General features: G+C 41.3%; 3 protein-coding genes and 1 long non-coding RNA gene across 6 annotated transcripts; 2 read left to right on the forward strand and 2 right to left on the reverse strand.

The window, feature by feature from the left end:
• Window positions 1-478: 478 nt before the first annotated feature.
• On the reverse strand, window positions 479-1965 carry LOC127772663 (berberine bridge enzyme-like 17). Its single transcript, XM_052298620.1, has 2 exons — window positions 1317-1965; window positions 479-1232 (listed from the first exon to the last, which is right to left on the reverse strand). Exons 1-2 carry the CDS (start codon window positions 1500-1502, stop codon window positions 705-707), a joined length of 714 nt encoding a protein of 237 aa, XP_052154580.1. The 5' UTR covers window positions 1503-1965; the 3' UTR covers window positions 479-704.
• Window positions 1966-3411: 1446 nt separating this feature from the next.
• On the forward strand, window positions 3412-7106 carry LOC127785064 (uncharacterized). The gene is made up of 3 exons (XR_008019655.1): window positions 3412-3553; window positions 5315-5411; window positions 6554-7106. It is a non-coding gene; the product is annotated as an uncharacterized LOC127785064 (long non-coding RNA).
• On the reverse strand, window positions 6878-8778 carry LOC127785036 (transcription factor MYB61-like). The gene is made up of 3 exons (XM_052312460.1): window positions 8644-8778; window positions 8400-8529; window positions 6878-8298 (listed from the first exon to the last, which is right to left on the reverse strand). The coding sequence occupies exons 1-3, from the start codon at window positions 8774-8776 to the stop codon at window positions 7275-7277; spliced, it is 1287 nt and encodes a 428-aa protein (XP_052168420.1). The 5' UTR covers window positions 8777-8778; the 3' UTR covers window positions 6878-7274.
• Window positions 8722-10570, forward strand: LOC127785046 (uncharacterized). 3 transcript variants are annotated; one of them, XR_008019652.1, is made up of 4 exons: window positions 8722-8859; window positions 8945-9013; window positions 9247-9499; window positions 9665-10570. XR_008019652.1 is itself a non-coding variant. In XM_052312472.1 (4 exons), the coding sequence occupies exons 1-4, from the start codon at window positions 8784-8786 to the stop codon at window positions 9802-9804; spliced, it is 336 nt and encodes a 111-aa protein (XP_052168432.1). In that variant the 5' UTR covers window positions 8722-8783; the 3' UTR covers window positions 9805-10565. The 3 variants fall into 3 exon arrangements, 1 of the variants encoding a protein (XP_052168432.1); XR_008019653.1 differs by having other exon boundaries at window positions 9247-9297; window positions 9411-10569; XM_052312472.1 differs by having other exon boundaries at window positions 9247-9297; window positions 9665-10565.
• Window positions 10571-17520: the final 6950 nt, after the last annotated feature.

A 17520-nucleotide genomic window follows, 5' to 3' on the forward strand; every position in this document is an offset into this window, starting at 1 on the left:
GAATGCTGCGTGGACATAACCGATTGGGCCACCGGTGTACCGGAGAAAATTTCAGACTATCTGCTTTAGTTTATAATTATTCAGACTTTTCGTTTTGAAATTTCTTTTTAGTGACCTAACAGGCCAGGCGTGTTATGGTTATGGCCATGGTTCTTCTGAAGTAGTGATAGAAGCTAGAAATGGGCCACATACCTATTTGGTCGGCAAAAAACAAATATGCATTTCGTATCCTTGTTTGGTACCTTTCCATCGCAGTTTTATCATCCTCTAAGCAAATAACATCAAGATTAAAGACATCAAAATATTGCTCATGTCCCGTGGATTGCTAATGTTTTAAATATTTCATGTCATTGCACAAATAAAAATTAATCTTAATTAGTTGTATACAACACATTCAATGATGCACAGTGGTAGACCTAGGGGTGGTGCTAGATATGCACTGGCATACCTAAAATAACTTGAAAAATGTTAGTAACTAGAAAAAAATGCCTGTGCATTGTAACGGGTGAAGGCTATTTTAATTTTATGGAAAAAGTACACCGAAGGTCCCTCAACCTGTCATCGAGTTATAAAATCGTCCTCAAACCGCAAAACCGGATACAACGCACCCCTCAACTTAGAAAACCAGTACAAAGTAGGTCCCTCGGCGGTTTTGACTCCGGTTTTATCTGGTGTGGCAGCTGACTCGGCGTGGGTCCAACGTGTCAGCCTCTTCTTCCCCCTCTCCACCTCTCTTCCTCTCTCTTCTTTTCTGTCACTGCAGCACAGCCACCGGGTGGGGAGGAGATCGGTGGGGGAGGCGGGAGTCCGGCGGCGACGACGCTGCGGACGGCGCGCGTGGCCCTCGCCTTGGTGCATGCCACTCCCCTCGCCGCGTCCAGCCGCACCACCCAGAGCGCGGCGACGTCGACGACGGCGAAACGTGCTGCCTCCTCGCCGTCGCCGGACGACCGGAGCGAGCGGTACGAGAGGCCCTCGTAGTTGTGCCCGCCGCTGCGCGCGCGGACAGTGAGGCCGTGGTTGCGGCAGCAGACGACGTAGGCGCGCACCTCGTCGGCGGTGACCGGCGTGAGCACCAGCGCGGGGCGGGGCGTCCGCGGCGTGGCGATTTGCACTAGATTAGCACTGTATGCTGAACATAGCACAAGACAACAAATACAGCAGGCTAGGAGCTTACCCTCAGCAACCTGAGCATCCAAACCTGATGTGTCTATGCCATTGATCTCCCAATCCTGCAACCAGACCATAACAACATCAATTCAGGAAAGTTGAAAACTCCAAGCAGCATCACTAAACATATACGTAGCTAGCTCTACCTCCTGCTCCGGCGACATGGCCGTCTCGTCATGAGCGTAGACTACGATGGCAAGCGGGCCACGCCGAGGGGGGCGCGAGGCGGGGCACCAGAGGAAGCCGCGGCTGTCGTCTCGCCACCGCGCGGAACACAGCGACGCGAGCAGCGAGAAGTGGATGAGAGGGAGGCGCGAGCGGCTTGGCTCCATGCTCGTCTTGCTCGCGGTCGCAGCCGGAGCTTTGCTCAGCTTGGCCTTGGCGGCCGTCTTGGCCTTGGACCTGGCCGCCGTCGCCTTCTTCTCCTCGGCAGCCTCCCTCACTTAACGGCGAACTCGTCCGCAGCGCTCGCCCGTCTCTGCTTCGCCGCCCGCAGCCCGGCCGCCAAGGGCGTCGTCGGCGCCAAGAGGAAGAGGATCCCGCGCCCCTCCGCCGCCGCTAAGAAGCCCGCGTCGTCGTCGGCGGCGGCGTCGGCCAAGTGGGCGAAGAAGGCGCGCGGTTCCCCCCTCGGCCCGCCCGCGCCAAGAGGGCGATGAAGGCTGCCCCCTGCGAAGCTGATGCAGCCGCCCAAATCCATCTGCGCGGGCCCGCCGCCGCGCTCGCTCGCCGGCCGTCTCCGAATCGCCGCCGGACTCCCGCCTCCCCCACCGGCCTCCTCCCGGACCTCCCCACCCACCGGCTGTTCTGCTAGCGAGAAAAGAAGAGGAGAGAGGAAGAGAGGTGGAGAGGGGTGAAGAAGAGGCTGACACGTGGGACGCTGAGTCAGCTGCCACGTCAGATAAAACCGGAGTTAAAACCACCGAGGGACCTACTTTTCACTGGTTTTGTAAGTTGAGGGATACGTTGTATCTGGTTGTGTGGTTCGAGGACGATTTTGTAACTCGATGACAAGTTGAGGGACCTTCGGTGTACTTTTTCCTAATTTTATTATTGCTATAAGGTTTAGTCATAGGTGATATTCACTGTGAGAATTCGTTTGGATATATTTTTTTTAGAAAATCATGTGTTGTGGTTAGGAGTTCAATCATCTCAAGTTAGCATGCAAGTTAATTTTTTAAAGAGATTTCTTATACACTACTCCTGTATTTTCAAAAGTGAACGAACTTAAAACCCGAACCCGACACGTACATGGATAATGTACCAAAATACTGGTAAAAATATCTTCAATCTTTATAATAGTTTTACTGTAAAAATTTGCTTGGATATATATTTTTCTAGAAAACCATGAGCTGCAATTAGAAGTCCGATCATCTCAAGTTAGCATGCAAGTTTTTTTTAAAGAGATTTCTTACATGACTCCTTCTATATTTCTAAAAGCGCGGAGCATCATCTAGTTAAGACTGTTTGTATGCAGACTATATTTGTATGCAACTATGCATGTAGTGTTTGATTTGCCTCTCTTAAGAACCACTGTGAAAACATCATGGATAAAAATCTTAGGTCCGCCACTAATGATGCACATTTATTCTTTACATAAATAAATAAAAAGATACTTGTTAGATGATGATTATTTGAGGAAGATCTCATGATAAAAATGAGAGGAGGGAGTACCTACCTATCGCAGGGAAAAGTATATATAACATCCAATTTTACTACTTTAGAGGGTTTGCACGAAGATATTATACTTCCTCAGCTCTGTTCTCTTTGCCATTTGGAACATTATCGAATTTTGCATAAACTAGTACAGTTCCTTAATAATTGTAGAAATATTTCACCTTACATGGAAGAGAGAAAAGAAGAGAGAGGAGGCGAGGAACAAGATGAGATAAGGAGGATATTGGTGACATGTGAGTCTCAACTCAACGAGTAAACCGCGGTTAACATGCTATGTTAGTAAAAAAAGCGCTTCTTAAATCAACAAAGGAGTAAAATTTACATAGATTTTTAAAGATAGGGGAAACATTATACCCGGTTTTGTGGTTGAGGAGGGTAATTCCATCACGAGTAAGAATGAGGAACGAGTAATAGACTTATTCGAACCAACCTGCTGATAAGAAACAGAAGAAGAAACCAAACGGCCCGGTCCGTCAGGGAGCAAACCAGCGAGCGCCTGCAAGAAACCGGTCCGACAGTATATGATGGGCCGAAATCTCGTGACAGCCCGGGGCCCATGTAGTGTGTCGCCGGCTTGCGTCCGCCGCCGCCGCCTGACCGAAAGCGACGCAGCCATGGCCGGAGCTGCTGCCGATCGCCGCCGCGCTCCCCTCCCCTTTCCCCACATTCCGGCGGCCGGCGCGGGCGGCGGGCCCACTTCTCGCTCTCGGTGAGTGCTCTCCTCCTCCTCCTCCTCCTCCCGTTCCCCACTGCTTCCCGGTCCCCTTCTCGGTGAGTGTTCTTTTGTTCGAGCGGCGACTGTTGGCGTGACCCCGCCGAGGGCCGAGGCGATGGCGGCTTCTCGTCTGCTCGGTTGGTGGATTCCATAGTGCCCGTTCGTGTGAGCCATTTAGCTAGGTATCTCTTCTTCAGTTCTCAATTTTCCCGCTTGCGCGAGGTTTTCGCTCTGAGCTTAGCTTGGGTTTATGCTCGTATTCAGTTCTACTGCCGGAATATTGATGGAGAAAATATTGATATTGCTAGCATGTTCAGGGTATTAGGACAGACAACTAGGCAGAAACTGTCATATATTAGTTTTGTCCTTTTTCTCCAATTCTTTCTGTGTAATATTGATACATTATGATCTGCTCCAGCAAGCTAATCCTCTAAAATCACTGCAATAATTTTTCACCCTTTTTCGTATCGTAGCTTAGAAATTAGAATCTAAGCTGAAAACATCATAGATGTTCTGAAGAACTACACTGATTTTTTTTTTCTCTTGCTATGGTTGAATGATTGATTTTTTGTTTCTTCACCTGTATCTCTTTCACAGTGTGTTACACTTACACAGCCAAGCCAACAGCCACTCCAAGTGTTATTGCTACTACCCCGCTTTAGGTTGATTATTGTTGGTCGTGCTGCTACGTTATTCCAATGTTGGCAAATTTACTGTAGAATGCGATGTTCAGCTGCCGAAGAATTGTCCTTCTGCTTCAACCCGCTTGTAGATGTGATTTTTATCGAATCTTGATGCCTAACCGTGCGCAGTACATCAATCTAAAAAAATAAACAAAAATACCTCATGGATCGAAGAACTAACCCTGTATGTAATGAGAAATTGATTCTTACCTTATTAACATCTGAATTATATTCTGGAAAGTTTTCAAAAATCCCTGAGCCATGTTAACATCCATATTAAACAACATTGACCTCTATCAATTCATGGAACTATTTGCAGCCACTATACACAGGTGAGCTTCTGTTTGAAGTGACATCTGTTGAATAGTGTGAACTTCAGATTTTAAGTTTTAGCATACAAGTAACATGAATCTGTGCCCTCATGCTTTCGTAATGCCATCATCATGCTCATGTCAAGAAAGATAGGATTTAAATAACTACTCAGACATAACCAAGTATGCAGGAACTCATCTTTTCTCTTCTGTTTAGCAACAAACCATGTTTAGAAAATCAATCTTTCTATTTTTTTGAAGAAACACCAAGGGAGCTAATATTGTTCATTAATAACAGAGGGTTTCAAAACACTCAAGGAAAACTGTTTTTCTGAAGAGCAAATTAGAAAGTAAAAAACTGTTCCCTCAAATTTGGTATTAGATCTGCTTGCAAATGAATTGTGTTATTAATTTCCCCTTTCCATAGGAGTTATTTTTATTTGAGTTTGCAATGACCTATTTATAACACTGATTATGCAAAATCATCCCTTTGAAGCCTAGTTGCTACTTCACTGTGACCTGATTAATAATCTGCTATATCGTTTGTCCCCTTCATTCATCTTTCCTCCACTAATTATGATGTTAGGTGATCATTATTTATATTATCTTTAACACTAGGGTATTTTAAAAATCTGAATGGGCTCTAAGAAGGTCCTGTTTACGATTGTTATCTTTGTGCACATCTACTTATTTCACATCTACTTATTTCATTTTCATGCATTTCTGCATGTGTCTAACTGACATATTTCTATAACGTACAGTTGCAGATACACCTAATATTACAGTACCTCCAAGCAGCCACATCATATGGTCATCTTTACCAGTTCTTGTTTGACATTCCTTCTTTAAACATTGCAGGTACATCCAAAACTGGCAATTGAAGTGAACATTCCCACATAAGTACAAATGTCCATGGCACATAGACAAATTGTTAGCCTGTAAATTGTCTTTACCAGCTAGAAATTGATGTGTAGATTATGGAACCTTCTTTTTTCTAATTGCTTTTCAGGACTGGTCTTACACAGTAATATTTGTCCCATTGCATTTATCAATCTAGTGTCTGGTTACTTTATGTCAACATATTTGTAGAGGTGACCGATTCCCATTTGTTATTGCCACGTGGAAGAAAGTCTCTATCAAAAGCTGTTTTTGTGGGAACCCATGGATGTCAAGTTGCTAATGACAGTTGTACTATGTTGAAATAATCTGATTTTATTTATTTATTTATTTTTTGCAATCAAGGGGAACCTATTGGTTACTACTAGGTAGACTAAACCAACTTAATGCATTTGTAAAGGCTAAAGGGTTGTCCCTTAAGGGTAAGCCTTCACATTATTTAGAAACAACACTAGGGAAGATTTTCTCCATGCATTCTCTCTACCACTCTCTATAACATTGTTATACCTTTTAACTTCCATCATACCCATCAATCACACTGTTATCTTGTATCCATGGATCTATATGATGTATACATCCTGATTCCTGAGGGATGACTTGGCCTCCAACAGTTGTTTTTGCTTTCTTGTTCTTCTTGGTTCACAAGTTTAGGTTGTATCTTTCATGTGGATTGCTGATTCCAGAATCTTCATCTCTCCATATCATCATATGTCCTCATTGGTATGTGAAGAGATATCTTCACCTTGTTGGAGATGGCATTAGACAATGATCTATGCTAGCTTGGCCCATGGTAGGCCTTCCATTCTGTCAGTCAAATCATCATCATTAGTTCGTATCTTTTATTTTGAATGGGCTGTTATCTTCTCTTTTTTTCTTGATTAGCTAATCTTAAGAGGCCCATGTCTGCCATATTTAAAAGTATCAAGTGAAATCGTTATGCTTGTTGCTTGATTGACAGCTAGACTATGCATGACACTCTACAATGTCTAGCTCAGTAATTGAGCTGTAAAATAGGCTTTAGACTCACTGCCGTCTACCTTGTAGGTAAGACACGTAATTTGTTTCCTCATTTCTTTAATCCATGTTTCTTTACTTTCCTTCAGGATCTTTCCTGTTTGGCCCATACCAAATCGAGCAGTCATTTTCCATGCCTGTATTCAAGTGGGACGTGATCAGCTAGCTCCAGATTCTCCTTAGCAAAAGGTGAAGAAAGAAAAGAAAAGGTGAAGGAAAAGAAAAGTACCACTAAGTCAATATGCCAAAGGTCTTCCCTCATCAATACATAAGCTATTTCGTCTGGAACTTGTGGAAAGAAAGAAGGGGAGAATAAAAGTGCAACATGGAACAGATTTGCATCGCTGTGCATGGTTACAGTTGAAATTTTTGGTACCGTTTATATGGTTTCTAAGTACTGCCGACACATGTGGTTTTCCCATGCCTCTTTGTATTTATTGATAAGAAAGGAGCATGCGGAAACTCAAGAATACAAAAAAGTCGATCTACTTGCTTGTATAAATGAAGACAATAATTTTTTCAAAGGAAACAAGGTAAACTCCGGAACATTTCTATACATTTTTCTGCAACTTAAACCCAACTCGTCTCTTTTTTCCCACTGCACTACATTTTCTTTCAACTGAAGAATTGCTCTTTGATGTTCATTCATGTCTCACCAAAAGAATGCATCTATGTGAACACTCACAATAATTTATCCACAAACAACTGAGTACGCTGTAAACGTATCTCTGAAGAAACATTGTGCTTCCTAAGCTTTCAACTCTCAATTTTCATCTGGTGCTCTGTTCCCTGCATGCTGGAACATGGTTCCTAGATATTCTCAAAAGACAAGGACATCCTTTGCAAATCCTTGTCATACATATCTGGTACTACTGGAAGATGTTGCTGTGGCTGCAGGTTTTGAGACCAAGCTGCACAGAGCCCCTCCATGTTGAATTGGCTCTCTGCTTTGACAACGTCTTCATACAGTGACTGGCTAAGGTTCTGCATGGGCGCTGGCATCTCTGAGAATGTTCCATGGAGCAAGTCAGGCCACTTGAGTTCTTCCTCTAGTTGTGCTTGGCTATCCTTTTCTGGTGCTAAATCTGACCATGGGAATATGTTGGTCTCCAAAAGGGAGCTTGTGCTTTGCAGCTCGAATCCCAACCCGTTGTTACCACTACTCCCTGTACTGCTACTGCTGCTAGGATTGTTGGTGTCCCAATAGAATTGGGAATTGTGGATGCCAGTGCCTCGAGAGTTTGCATTGTCTGGTGATGGATTAAGGCCTGTTGATGTCGAGAGAGTTGATGGTGAAACTGGGGGCATCACAGTGGAAATTGTGCTGCTACTGGACTCATTCTGGTTATACCAGAGTGAATTCCTGTTTCCAACGTCCATGCTGTTAAAATCATTATTGTAGCACAACAGCTGCTGGAACGGGAAATTGGGAATTGGGCCAGATGAACGGCAGCTAGGGAGGTTCTCATGGCCAGAAGTAAGCTGGTCTAGAAATAGTTCCTTTGGTGGCACCTTCAGACGTGCCAAGCCCGGAGCTTGTGTGCGAGGTTTAGTTACCTTCACTGGCAGCAGCTCTGATGATTGCGCCGTCTCGCTCAGAAGATGGCTCAAGTTGTGAAGAGCAACGCCACTAGATGGGTCAACATCGCTGGATTCAGAGGTCCTGTCATTGCTGATGGTGGGAGTTGCTTTGCTTTGATCAACCTCGGCAAGGGGCTTGTGGGTGTTTGGGTCAATGCCTTTCTGCCGCAGCTTCTTCTTGATGCATGAATTCCAGAGATTCTTGATCTCATTGTCAGTTCTTCCAGGCAGCCGTGTTGCAATTTGAGACCACCTGCTCATTGATGTGAAAAAAAAGGCCATAATTAGAGGAGGCTCGATTTGATGAGGTAATTAAATCCTAAACTCTAGCAGTGCAATTGAGTTCAAATTTACCTGTTTCCCAGAACAGCATGGAGCTCAACGATGAGGTCCTCTTCCTCCTGAGAGAATGCACCTCTCTTTAGGTCAGGCCTCAAGTAGTTTATCCATCTCAGCCTGCAGCTTTTGCCACATCTCTGAAGCCCTGCAACAATTCGTTTGATTGCTAAGATTTCAGGGGAGACTTGAATTGACTGAGAAGAAAGAACACGAAGCGGATAATCGACAAGAATAAAGTGCAGAATATTTTGATGCTCACCTGCAAGTTTTGGAACGGTGCTCCAGCAGCCATGGCCATGCTTGGTTATGTGGTTCATGAGCTTCTCATCCTCCTCAGGTGACCAGAGCCCCTTCCTCAGCTTCTGCTTGTAGCAGCAGGAATGTCTCCCCATTGAATCAATGCAGAAACTGAAGCTATGCAATCTGCACAGCTTGCCCTCCCAAGAAACTTCCACAGCACACAACACCTACACAGGTAATCCTCTTGGTGATTCAGTGCTCAAGAGTGGGATTGCTGCGAGTGTACAGTCTATAGTGGCTCATATATTGGTGCTTGATAGGGTGGAAGCTTATGGCAGAGTGGCAGCAACAAGTGGCTCAAGATATCAGGATTTTGGAGGAAGGCATAGGTAGGTTAGAGGGCACTCTTCTCCTTTTCTTTGCAGGCCTCCCTCCCCATTTGCCCCTTCTTTTAAAGCTGGTGGTTGTGGGAGCCTTCTTCCCTTTGTTCTCTTAAGCGTGTGCGTGCGTGGGCTCCTGTCTTATCATCCCCCTAAGAATCTTTGTCCGTTACAAAACGTCGGTGGGGTTGTACCTCCACTTGTCTCTTTACATTCTAATTACTGTGACTTAATTACCGCAGCCTTTTTGTTAGAGGGAACTCTTGATAGCTCACCCTTCCTCTACATATCAGGTATGTTACTTTTTGCACAAGCCAGTTAAAAGTAAAGGATGTTTTGTCAAAGTTACATAATTTGGAAAAGGATTGATGTTGTTTCTCGTGTGATTATTGAATGCGACCTGCAGCAGCTAGTCCATCGCTGCTACTATGAGCTTTTTTTTCCCTCAGCAACCTCTGCGTCATGAGTATTCCATGCAGGGAAAGCGCACTGTTGGTGAAGTTCTCTTTTTTTTTTTTTGTGATTCTCATTAAAACCCAGTTTGCTTGCATCTATCCTTAGATTTATAGTATATCTGCATGAGTATAAGCTTCTGTACCTCTTATCTTCAAATGCTGTGCCAGGCTAAAGTACATACCATGTTTCACCTTTATTTTTCAGGAAAGTCAGTGGATCACTTCTTACCTGGAGAAAGCTTTGCATCAATCATCGAGGGGCGGCAACAAATGTTTGTATCCCAGGACAGAAAGAATCTTCCCTTTTCTTTATCTCAAGCAGCCAGCTATGTTGTTTTTCTTTAGGACCTCTGAGTTCCAATCACAAATCTAGCTCCAATCCAAGAAGATCATCTCTGGCACCTCTCAAGATGCTAAGCAATCAGCTGTGAGAACCAGGCCTATGCTGATGATTGCTTTTGCAGAGTTACAAACAGCATGATTTCCTCACTGGCCGTATTCTCGCTCAGAAGCAAATCCCAATAACACCAGGGCACATGTTTAGTAGCATTGGTCTGATTATTATGGAGAGAAGTGTGCTTGTTGTTAAAATTTTTTATGGTTATAATGCCGAAAACTCCAGATGATGCTTGGTTTGCAAACAGAACAGTGGAGGTATAATAATCTCGATGAGGTGGCTAACCCAGGCAATTTTATTTCTTATCCTTGCTTGGATGCCTGAAAGAAAAAGGTTTGATTCTTGACTTGATGATTGGAAGATACAATGGCACCTCTTGGTGCCCATGTGATTGTGGATACCCTTCTGATTAAACAGGCGCAGAAACTATTATATGGAATTGTACATTTTATAATCCGGACGATCTGTACAATTCGGCCTTTTCATGATGCTCCGAAGCTTCCCTTGTTCTTTTCTGGAGATTTTCTGCACCTTTAGACTGACCTGATGATAATAAAATTATAGTATTTGTTTATGTGTGTACATGAAGATTACAGTAGGTTGTGTGTTGTCGGGGTCACCTTGCAATTATGATAAACAGTTGTGCATGCAATTGCTAATTGTTTTTGACAATGTATTCTCTTAATAAGTGGAGGTTTTTAGTCATTCATGGACTTAGCTATCACTCATTATCACCACAATTTCTTTCAGAGCTTCCTTCTCTTGCTCTAGATGCATGTATATGCAAAAGAACAGTTGAATCAAGAGAATATCTCCATGGAGAAGAAAGGACATTCCTTTTTTCTTTTTCTTTTTTTTTTTGCTCTCTCTTGGTGCTAATTTGTTTGATTTTTCATTTGCTTCTTGGATCCCATTAATCGGAGGCCCCAATAATTAAAGGCATCCTCATTAGAGAAACGGACCTGATGAGAAAAGAAGGGCCATTTGCAAGGCTCCTATTGGAAGGGGGTCACGGGAAAAAGCAGGTTTGACAAACAGGGCATCTTCTGTGGGTCCCACTCATGGGCCCAACCTCCTCTGTTGTACTGTCAATGATTAATCTCAGTGCTTAACTTTGCTCAGCTAGCATTCGGTCGCTTGTGTTCCAAGTTTTACACTCTTTTCTTTTCTTTCTTTGAGAGAATCAAAGTTGTTAGTTGTACTGTACACTCTGGGAAACCCAAATTGCAATTTTGATTCATAAGTTCAGCCACATTTGTTTGAATCAGAAGAATTTTAGAGAAAATTTATCAGAATTGATTGAGCTTTTCTACAAAAAAAAGTCTTAATAAAATTCCTGCATCCCAAAATGTTACTCCTCCTAGTTAAAAATATTTGGCGTCGGGAGAAATCAACTAGACCTGAAAGGAGTTTTCTGAAATGAAAATATTTTTGTTAGCTCATGCTGTTCCGTTTTAATAACCTAAAATTTTCATTTCAAGCAAAAAATTAAACTAACTAAAAACTACCTCCTTTGCCACAACCGGTCACAGCTAGATCTGAATGCAACGGCTGACGTACGATAACGAAAATTTTAAGAGGCATTTAAGAGCAATATTATTGTAGCACTTAGCATGTAATAACAAGATGGTCCCTGATCGAGCTAGCTACATGCAGTACTGTAGAAATATATGTGGGAGCACAGATTGAAAGCAACAGTGCGTGTGCACACGCTATATATGCATATGGCTGGACCAAATTAAGCCAACAACAAAACGGAACGGCCGGTTCCGTCTTGGCGTCATGTTCTTGGGACTATATACTATGGCCGGATATATTGGCATATGCAACGGGACGCCGTTGGTAGGGCACACATATATGCTTTCAGAAAATTTCCATGGTACTTTTATGAGATGTATGCAGAAATTATGGTAGGATATATCTTGTGCTCGCCGTAGAAATGAGAATTAATATGACAGGGAAGGCTGGCGACTAAAGAAAGTGTACCACATCTCATAACCACGGTAACCATTATAGTATATGAAACATTATTCAATGAAATTGGCGGTGCGTCGATTCGTTAAAAAAAATGTAGTATATGACATTTGCTATAAAAAAGGTGGTGAAACTTAGCTGACAAAGTTGATATTGTTCTCTATTTTCTTATGAACCCATATCATTTTAATTATTTTTAGTTAGAAAAATTTTAAATACCCCTAAAATTTTGATTGAAAGTCCATCTAACAGCCTGAAACTTTAAAACCGGATATTCAACCTCTTGAACTATACGTACTACTAGGAAAACCATTTTTGCAGGCATTTAAAATTGGTCTTCCCAAGCAGACGGCCGGTCCTCCTGTAGGTAAAAGCCTGCTAAAATCACCCATTGTCGTGAGCGGACGGCCAGTCCGCCTAGGAAGATCCATCTCCACAGGCGGACCTCTTAAATAGTCCGCCTGCAAAAATGAATCTTTCTATGTGGACATAGCCACAATATGCCGTTTACGATAATGTGTAGCTTGGCGTTCATTTTAGTAGGATGGCCGCCTAGGAAAATATTCACTCCAAAATTTAAATATTTCCGCAAATTTTTTAAATACTAATTTTTAATCAGTAATATTGCAATTAGTTAATTAATTAGTACATAAATACATCTAGCAGCTAACAAACATATAATGAGGATATAATACACATATTGGATGCATTAATTAGTGCAAAAGTGTTATTTACAATACTGTCATTCCCTTAATTACACAAGCACGTGGCTCCACTCCCAAAGGGACCTGTATTCGTCGCTCATCGCTAAGCTGCCTTCGGGGTCGAAGAAAAGTCCATCTTTATGACAACACTCACGGTGGATAAAGTGGTAGAGGTCACGTTGTATGTTTATAATGGCTTCGTCGTCAAAACTAGTTCGATGTTCGATTCTAAGCAATTGCATGCATGAAAGCATGAGTATATTAGATGTGCATTCCATCTTCGCAGGACTTATATGTTGAGTTGAGAGACGTACATTCTCTACTTTGGTCATGTATCTCCCATTAACCCTAAGGAACTCGCATGTGTAATATCCGCAAAGGACACTGCCTTTAGGTTACTAGTGATACTTCATGACATACACATAGAAGGAATTAGTTATATATTGCAGGTATTGTTTTAAATAAATAAGTGTGCAGAGTATTACCGTCCAGTATATATGCACTAGCAACTTCTCCCTCGTTTGTAGCTATTCCCCACCTTATGTCATTGTCTGGGAAGATTGATCTTCGCAGGCGGATGGCCATCTCGACCCCCGTCCCCCATTTTGCAGGCGGACGGATGGTGAAAACAATATTTACCCGCCTAGAAAGATCGATGCACCTTGTCTACAAAAATTGTTTTTCCAATAGTGACAGTACCATTTATGTAACACCCTAAGCTAATTTTGCAGAATGGTCTGATTTGCATATATGTTGGATGAGTTTGGTTACATGATATATGAATTGGACATATATGTTAAAATCTTCAAATCTTTTATTTTTACCCCTATTTTTTGCTCACTTATAAACATATGTTAATATAATACTAATATGACATCACCATAGAATATAAATTAATAATCGATGATTGACGACATGTAAACATGCTATATCAGTTATTTAAACCCGCTCATTAATTAAGCTCCCAAATATTAAAAAAAAACCACCTTACGGGGTATTTTGAACAGTATTATAAAATTTATGGGGTTGGATATCCGATTTTAAAGTTGAGAGTATGACGGACTTATATCAAGAGTTTAAAATAGGGGATGGGGGGGGGGATATAGACTTTTTTCCATTTTAGTTTTTGTAAGTTTTGTTCCAATATAGGTGCAGATTGTATACACAGTTAATTGTAAAACCTATTTGTTTGTCTAAAGCTAGAAAAATCTAGTCTCGTTTAGAACATAGGAAATTTTTCTTGTTTTCATGGAAATTAAGTTTTTTCCTGTGAAATTCTTGCATTTCAAATGGAGCCCGAACTGTACCTCAGCTATAATGTAGTATTTCACCGTATAAATTCTTCGCAGTCAGCCAGTAACATACAGGTTTCCATATAGTTAATTATAATAGTGAAGTTAACACACCCATGCTTAATTAGTGAGGTAGGAAGCTAAGAAACCTAGCAGGAGGCCATGATGTGCATGCCAAGTTGCCAACTAACACGATATGATGTGTACTTATGGTGAATTATGTGTGTGTTTGTGTGTATCAACATCTTGCTATCACTCTAGAATTAAACTGCAAATAATTAAAGGAAAATATGCAGCTATTTTTTACGAGTTTAATTATTTACGTGGTGCAACGAGGAAGAAAAAGATCAAGGAGAAGAAAAAAGAGATGAAACGTGTTAATTAATTAGTTTGTCGATGACCTATATAAGTCATAGTGGGTCGTTGTCACCTTTTTGTTCTCTTTTCATTGCTAGCTGGCCATATGTACGTATGCATGCCCACACACGTATACACATTTTCTCATGAGCGACGGTTTTGTTGGTAGTTGCTACACCCTGTCCTCGCCATATACTCCATCCGTATTTTAACGTATAACATCGTACTTTTTAACCAACGTTTAACCATTCATTTTATTTAAATATAAAAATATTTATATCATGCTTAAAGAATATTTTATGATGAATCAAATAACAATAAAATAAATGATAATTACATAAACTTTTTGGATAAGACGAATAGTCAAACGTTGAATAAAAAATCAACGACGTCATACATTAAAATATGGAGAAAGTATGTATTAGAGCTTGGTTGAGAGCTGAGAACAATTTGTTTAGCGGGCCATCGTACCCAACCTTTTTTTTGGTAGAATCCCTTTTGCGTGAAATTGTCTAACATCTTGTGAGGATTTAATAGCTGGCAACAGGATATCAAATTCAAAAAAATGTCTCACCACTTATATCCCTAAGTACTCTTTCCGATCATAATTAAATATTTAATATTTAAGACAATATTTCGTCATAAACTTTAATCTAGCTACAATATCAATAAGTTTATGATATTATATAGGATGTATTTTTCAAGACAAATCTTCCTATACCATTTTCTGTAAACTAAGCATATGAGAATATATTAATAACTAATGTTTCAAAAGTGTAATCAAATCTTATCCTTAACACTCAAAATATTGTTATGACCGGAGGAGTAGGTAGTTATAGAGAGAGAGCACGCTCCAATCTAATCTACTATGCTTGAAAAACTAAATAAAGAAATCCAGTGATAAGGAGAGTTTGGTAGCCAGACTAATTAAAATGTAAATTTCCAAAATGAAACTTCAACTTTAAAGTTAGAATATATGTATTCAACATGTAAACAAAAAATTGAATTGTTTCACATACGAAGTACCTAGAGGCGGAGCCATGTAATAGTTGTGGAGTCACCTGGTCCCATAAATTTTATGAAAAAAGAAAGACCTTAATAGTATTGACATTTACACTGTAAAATGTAAAACTTAAAGTCTTCAAGTTTTAAAATGTCATCCTTTGAAAAGGTTCCAGCGTAATTAAAATATAGAGAATAATCCTTATGCACTACTATTTTTTTTCTCAATCCTCTCTTTTACTCTTAAGTTTTGCTTCATTCCGTACATTCCTGAGTTATCATTTTAATCACCTTCCTATCAATCCTATTAGTTGACCGTTATATTTTTCCTCTAAATGACCATATGGCCTTTGGCTCATGACTCTAAATTGGAAGCCTCATACCAATATCAAAACATTGATTTGAAAACATCTTAATCACTATAACTTACAGTATTTTCATCATGAATTTAAAAATAACATTTGGCTTTTTTAGTGAATTTAAACAAAGTTTAAATCAATTCCAAATGCATTGTCCACAAATTCTATATGCCAAGGGCAATATAGTTATTTGAAGAAGATCTGATGGCCAACCAACATAGTAGGTATGGAAGGATCAAAATGAATACTTGAGGGCACGTAAGGGATGAAGAAAATTTTAGGTATATTATGGATTGAGCGAAAACTCTAGGGCGTAAATGAATTTCTTTGAAAGGATAAGTCACTATTGCCTTTGTATTAAAAGCACCCTTCAACTCCAATACCGGATATAATACCCCCCCCCCTCAACTATTGAAATTGTTCACTTCATCTTTTACCTACCTGGTGCTTACAGTAAAAACTATAGGCCCCTCCTTTTACTAACCACTTGATCTTCCTCCTCCCTCCCTTCTATCCTTCTCCCCTCGACAGTGATAACACAGAGATGACACAAAAGCTCTACCGTCTCCTTGAGCCATGGTGACCGCAGTCGGTGAATAAATGTCCTTCTCGTCCTCAAGCTAAGATTGATGTTTTCCTCATTCTCATGGATCTCGGGATGCGATGGAGCCAAAGTCGAAACCCAACCTATCTCCACTAATTTGGCAGCAAATGGCAAATTAGTCGAGTTGTTGATGCTCTCCTACCTAGCTCCCTACTCGTTGGTCACGAGAAGTTGCTGCCTCGACGAAGACCACATAAATATAGAGCGCGCTGCCATAGAGGACAGGGGTCTTGGCCATTGTTGTGACCAGAGAAACAAATGATGGAAAATAGTGCTCTGCACAAGATTTCCGCTTCCACCGCCACCAAATCAAAGAGCTCTCGCTAGCTCTGCCACCGAATCTTCCAAGGCCCCTCCACTCCACCTATACTGCATGCCTTGGGCTCTGTTCCTCAATCTTGGAGTTGTGGTTGAGCTCAAGGTCAATTTACCTGCCTCATATTCCCTAATCCAACTGCATTAGTTAGGCAATCACCTCGAAAGGCAACCACGAGCACTGATCTTGACCTGCTCTTTCTCTCTCTCTCTCACCCCTAGCTTGGATATCATCACTATTGGCACATGTTTTTTTTTCAAGGAGGATACGCACCGCAATAGCTAGCTTTTAGAGTGAGACGACGACTGAGTGGGTGGCTAGCTCATGGAGGGTGGCCAACACCTATGAGCTCATGATAGGCTTGAGGGAAGATGGGAGAGATGGAGTTTGACAAAGATGAATAGGCGTTAACATATGTTTCCTATTTTAAATCTTTCTTGGGTTGACTAGACACCACATAAGCATGGTGATACCACCTTAGTTTGGAACCAGCGGTAAAGTGAATGGTTTTGATAGTTGAGAGGGGTATTGTACGCAATATTGGAGTTGATATGGGTGTTTTTGTAAACAAACACAATATTTTTTGGGTGATACAATGGGTTTATCCCTGTCTGTCAAGGATAAGGCATGCCTCCTATACATGGGTTTTCACGGAATACGGAAATACCATATACCTAATAGTATACGAGAAGGTATCATTTGACTAAGGAAATACGGCGGATAAAGAACGAAATTATCTTCCCGTAATAGAAGGTGTTAGAGTCCTAGTCGGGGAAGATAAGGTCTATTTAGTCTGTATGTTGTTCTATTTCTCTAAGTTCTATTTGGAGAGGAAGATGATCTTTGCTATAATATAAGAACCCTTAGGATGAGAGGGTACATAACAACAAAAGACAAGCCAATATAGATCTAGATAAATCTAATGTAGGAGCCACATAGACCGACGTGAGGGATCTAGATCTATCTCCAATCTCATTGAATTAATGTTCAAGGAAGAAGACTACACTAGCTATCGACTATGTGTTAGAGCTCCATGTCACCAAGCTGATAAAAACT

The sequence above is a fragment of the Oryza glaberrima genome, chromosome 1 (assembly GCF_000147395.1).
Source record: "Oryza glaberrima chromosome 1, OglaRS2, whole genome shotgun sequence".
Taxonomy (NCBI): domain Eukaryota; kingdom Viridiplantae; phylum Streptophyta; class Magnoliopsida; order Poales; family Poaceae; genus Oryza; species Oryza glaberrima.

Bases quoted from the DNA above. Each gene is read 5' to 3' on its own strand.
- LOC127772663 (XM_052298620.1), bottom strand. From the start codon at position 1,502: ATGGAGCCAAGCCGCTCGCGCCTCCCTCTCATCCACTTCTCGCTGCTC. The intron at 1,233-1,316 runs GTAGAGCTAGCT...GTCTGGTTGCAG, and splicing joins CCATGTCGCCGGAGCAGGAG to GATTGGGAGATCAATGGCAT.
- LOC127785036 (XM_052312460.1), bottom strand. From the start codon at position 8,776: ATGGGGAGACATTCCTGCTGCTACAAGCAGAAGCTGAGGAAGGGGCTC. The intron at 8,530-8,643 runs GTGAGCATCAAA...GAATTGTTGCAG, and splicing joins CACCGTTCCAAAACTTGCAG to GGCTTCAGAGATGTGGCAAA. The intron at 8,299-8,399 runs GTAAATTTGAAC...ATCAATGAGCAG, and splicing joins CATGCTGTTCTGGGAAACAG to GTGGTCTCAAATTGCAACAC.
- LOC127785046 (XM_052312472.1), top strand. From the start codon at position 8,784: ATGCAGAAACTGAAGCTATGCAATCTGCACAGCTTGCCCTCCCAAGAA. The intron at 8,860-8,944 runs GTAATCCTCTTG...GGTGCTTGATAG, and splicing joins AGCACACAACACCTACACAG to GGTGGAAGCTTATGGCAGAG. The intron at 9,014-9,246 runs GTAGGTTAGAGG...TAATTACCGCAG, and splicing joins GATTTTGGAGGAAGGCATAG to CCTTTTTGTTAGAGGGAACT.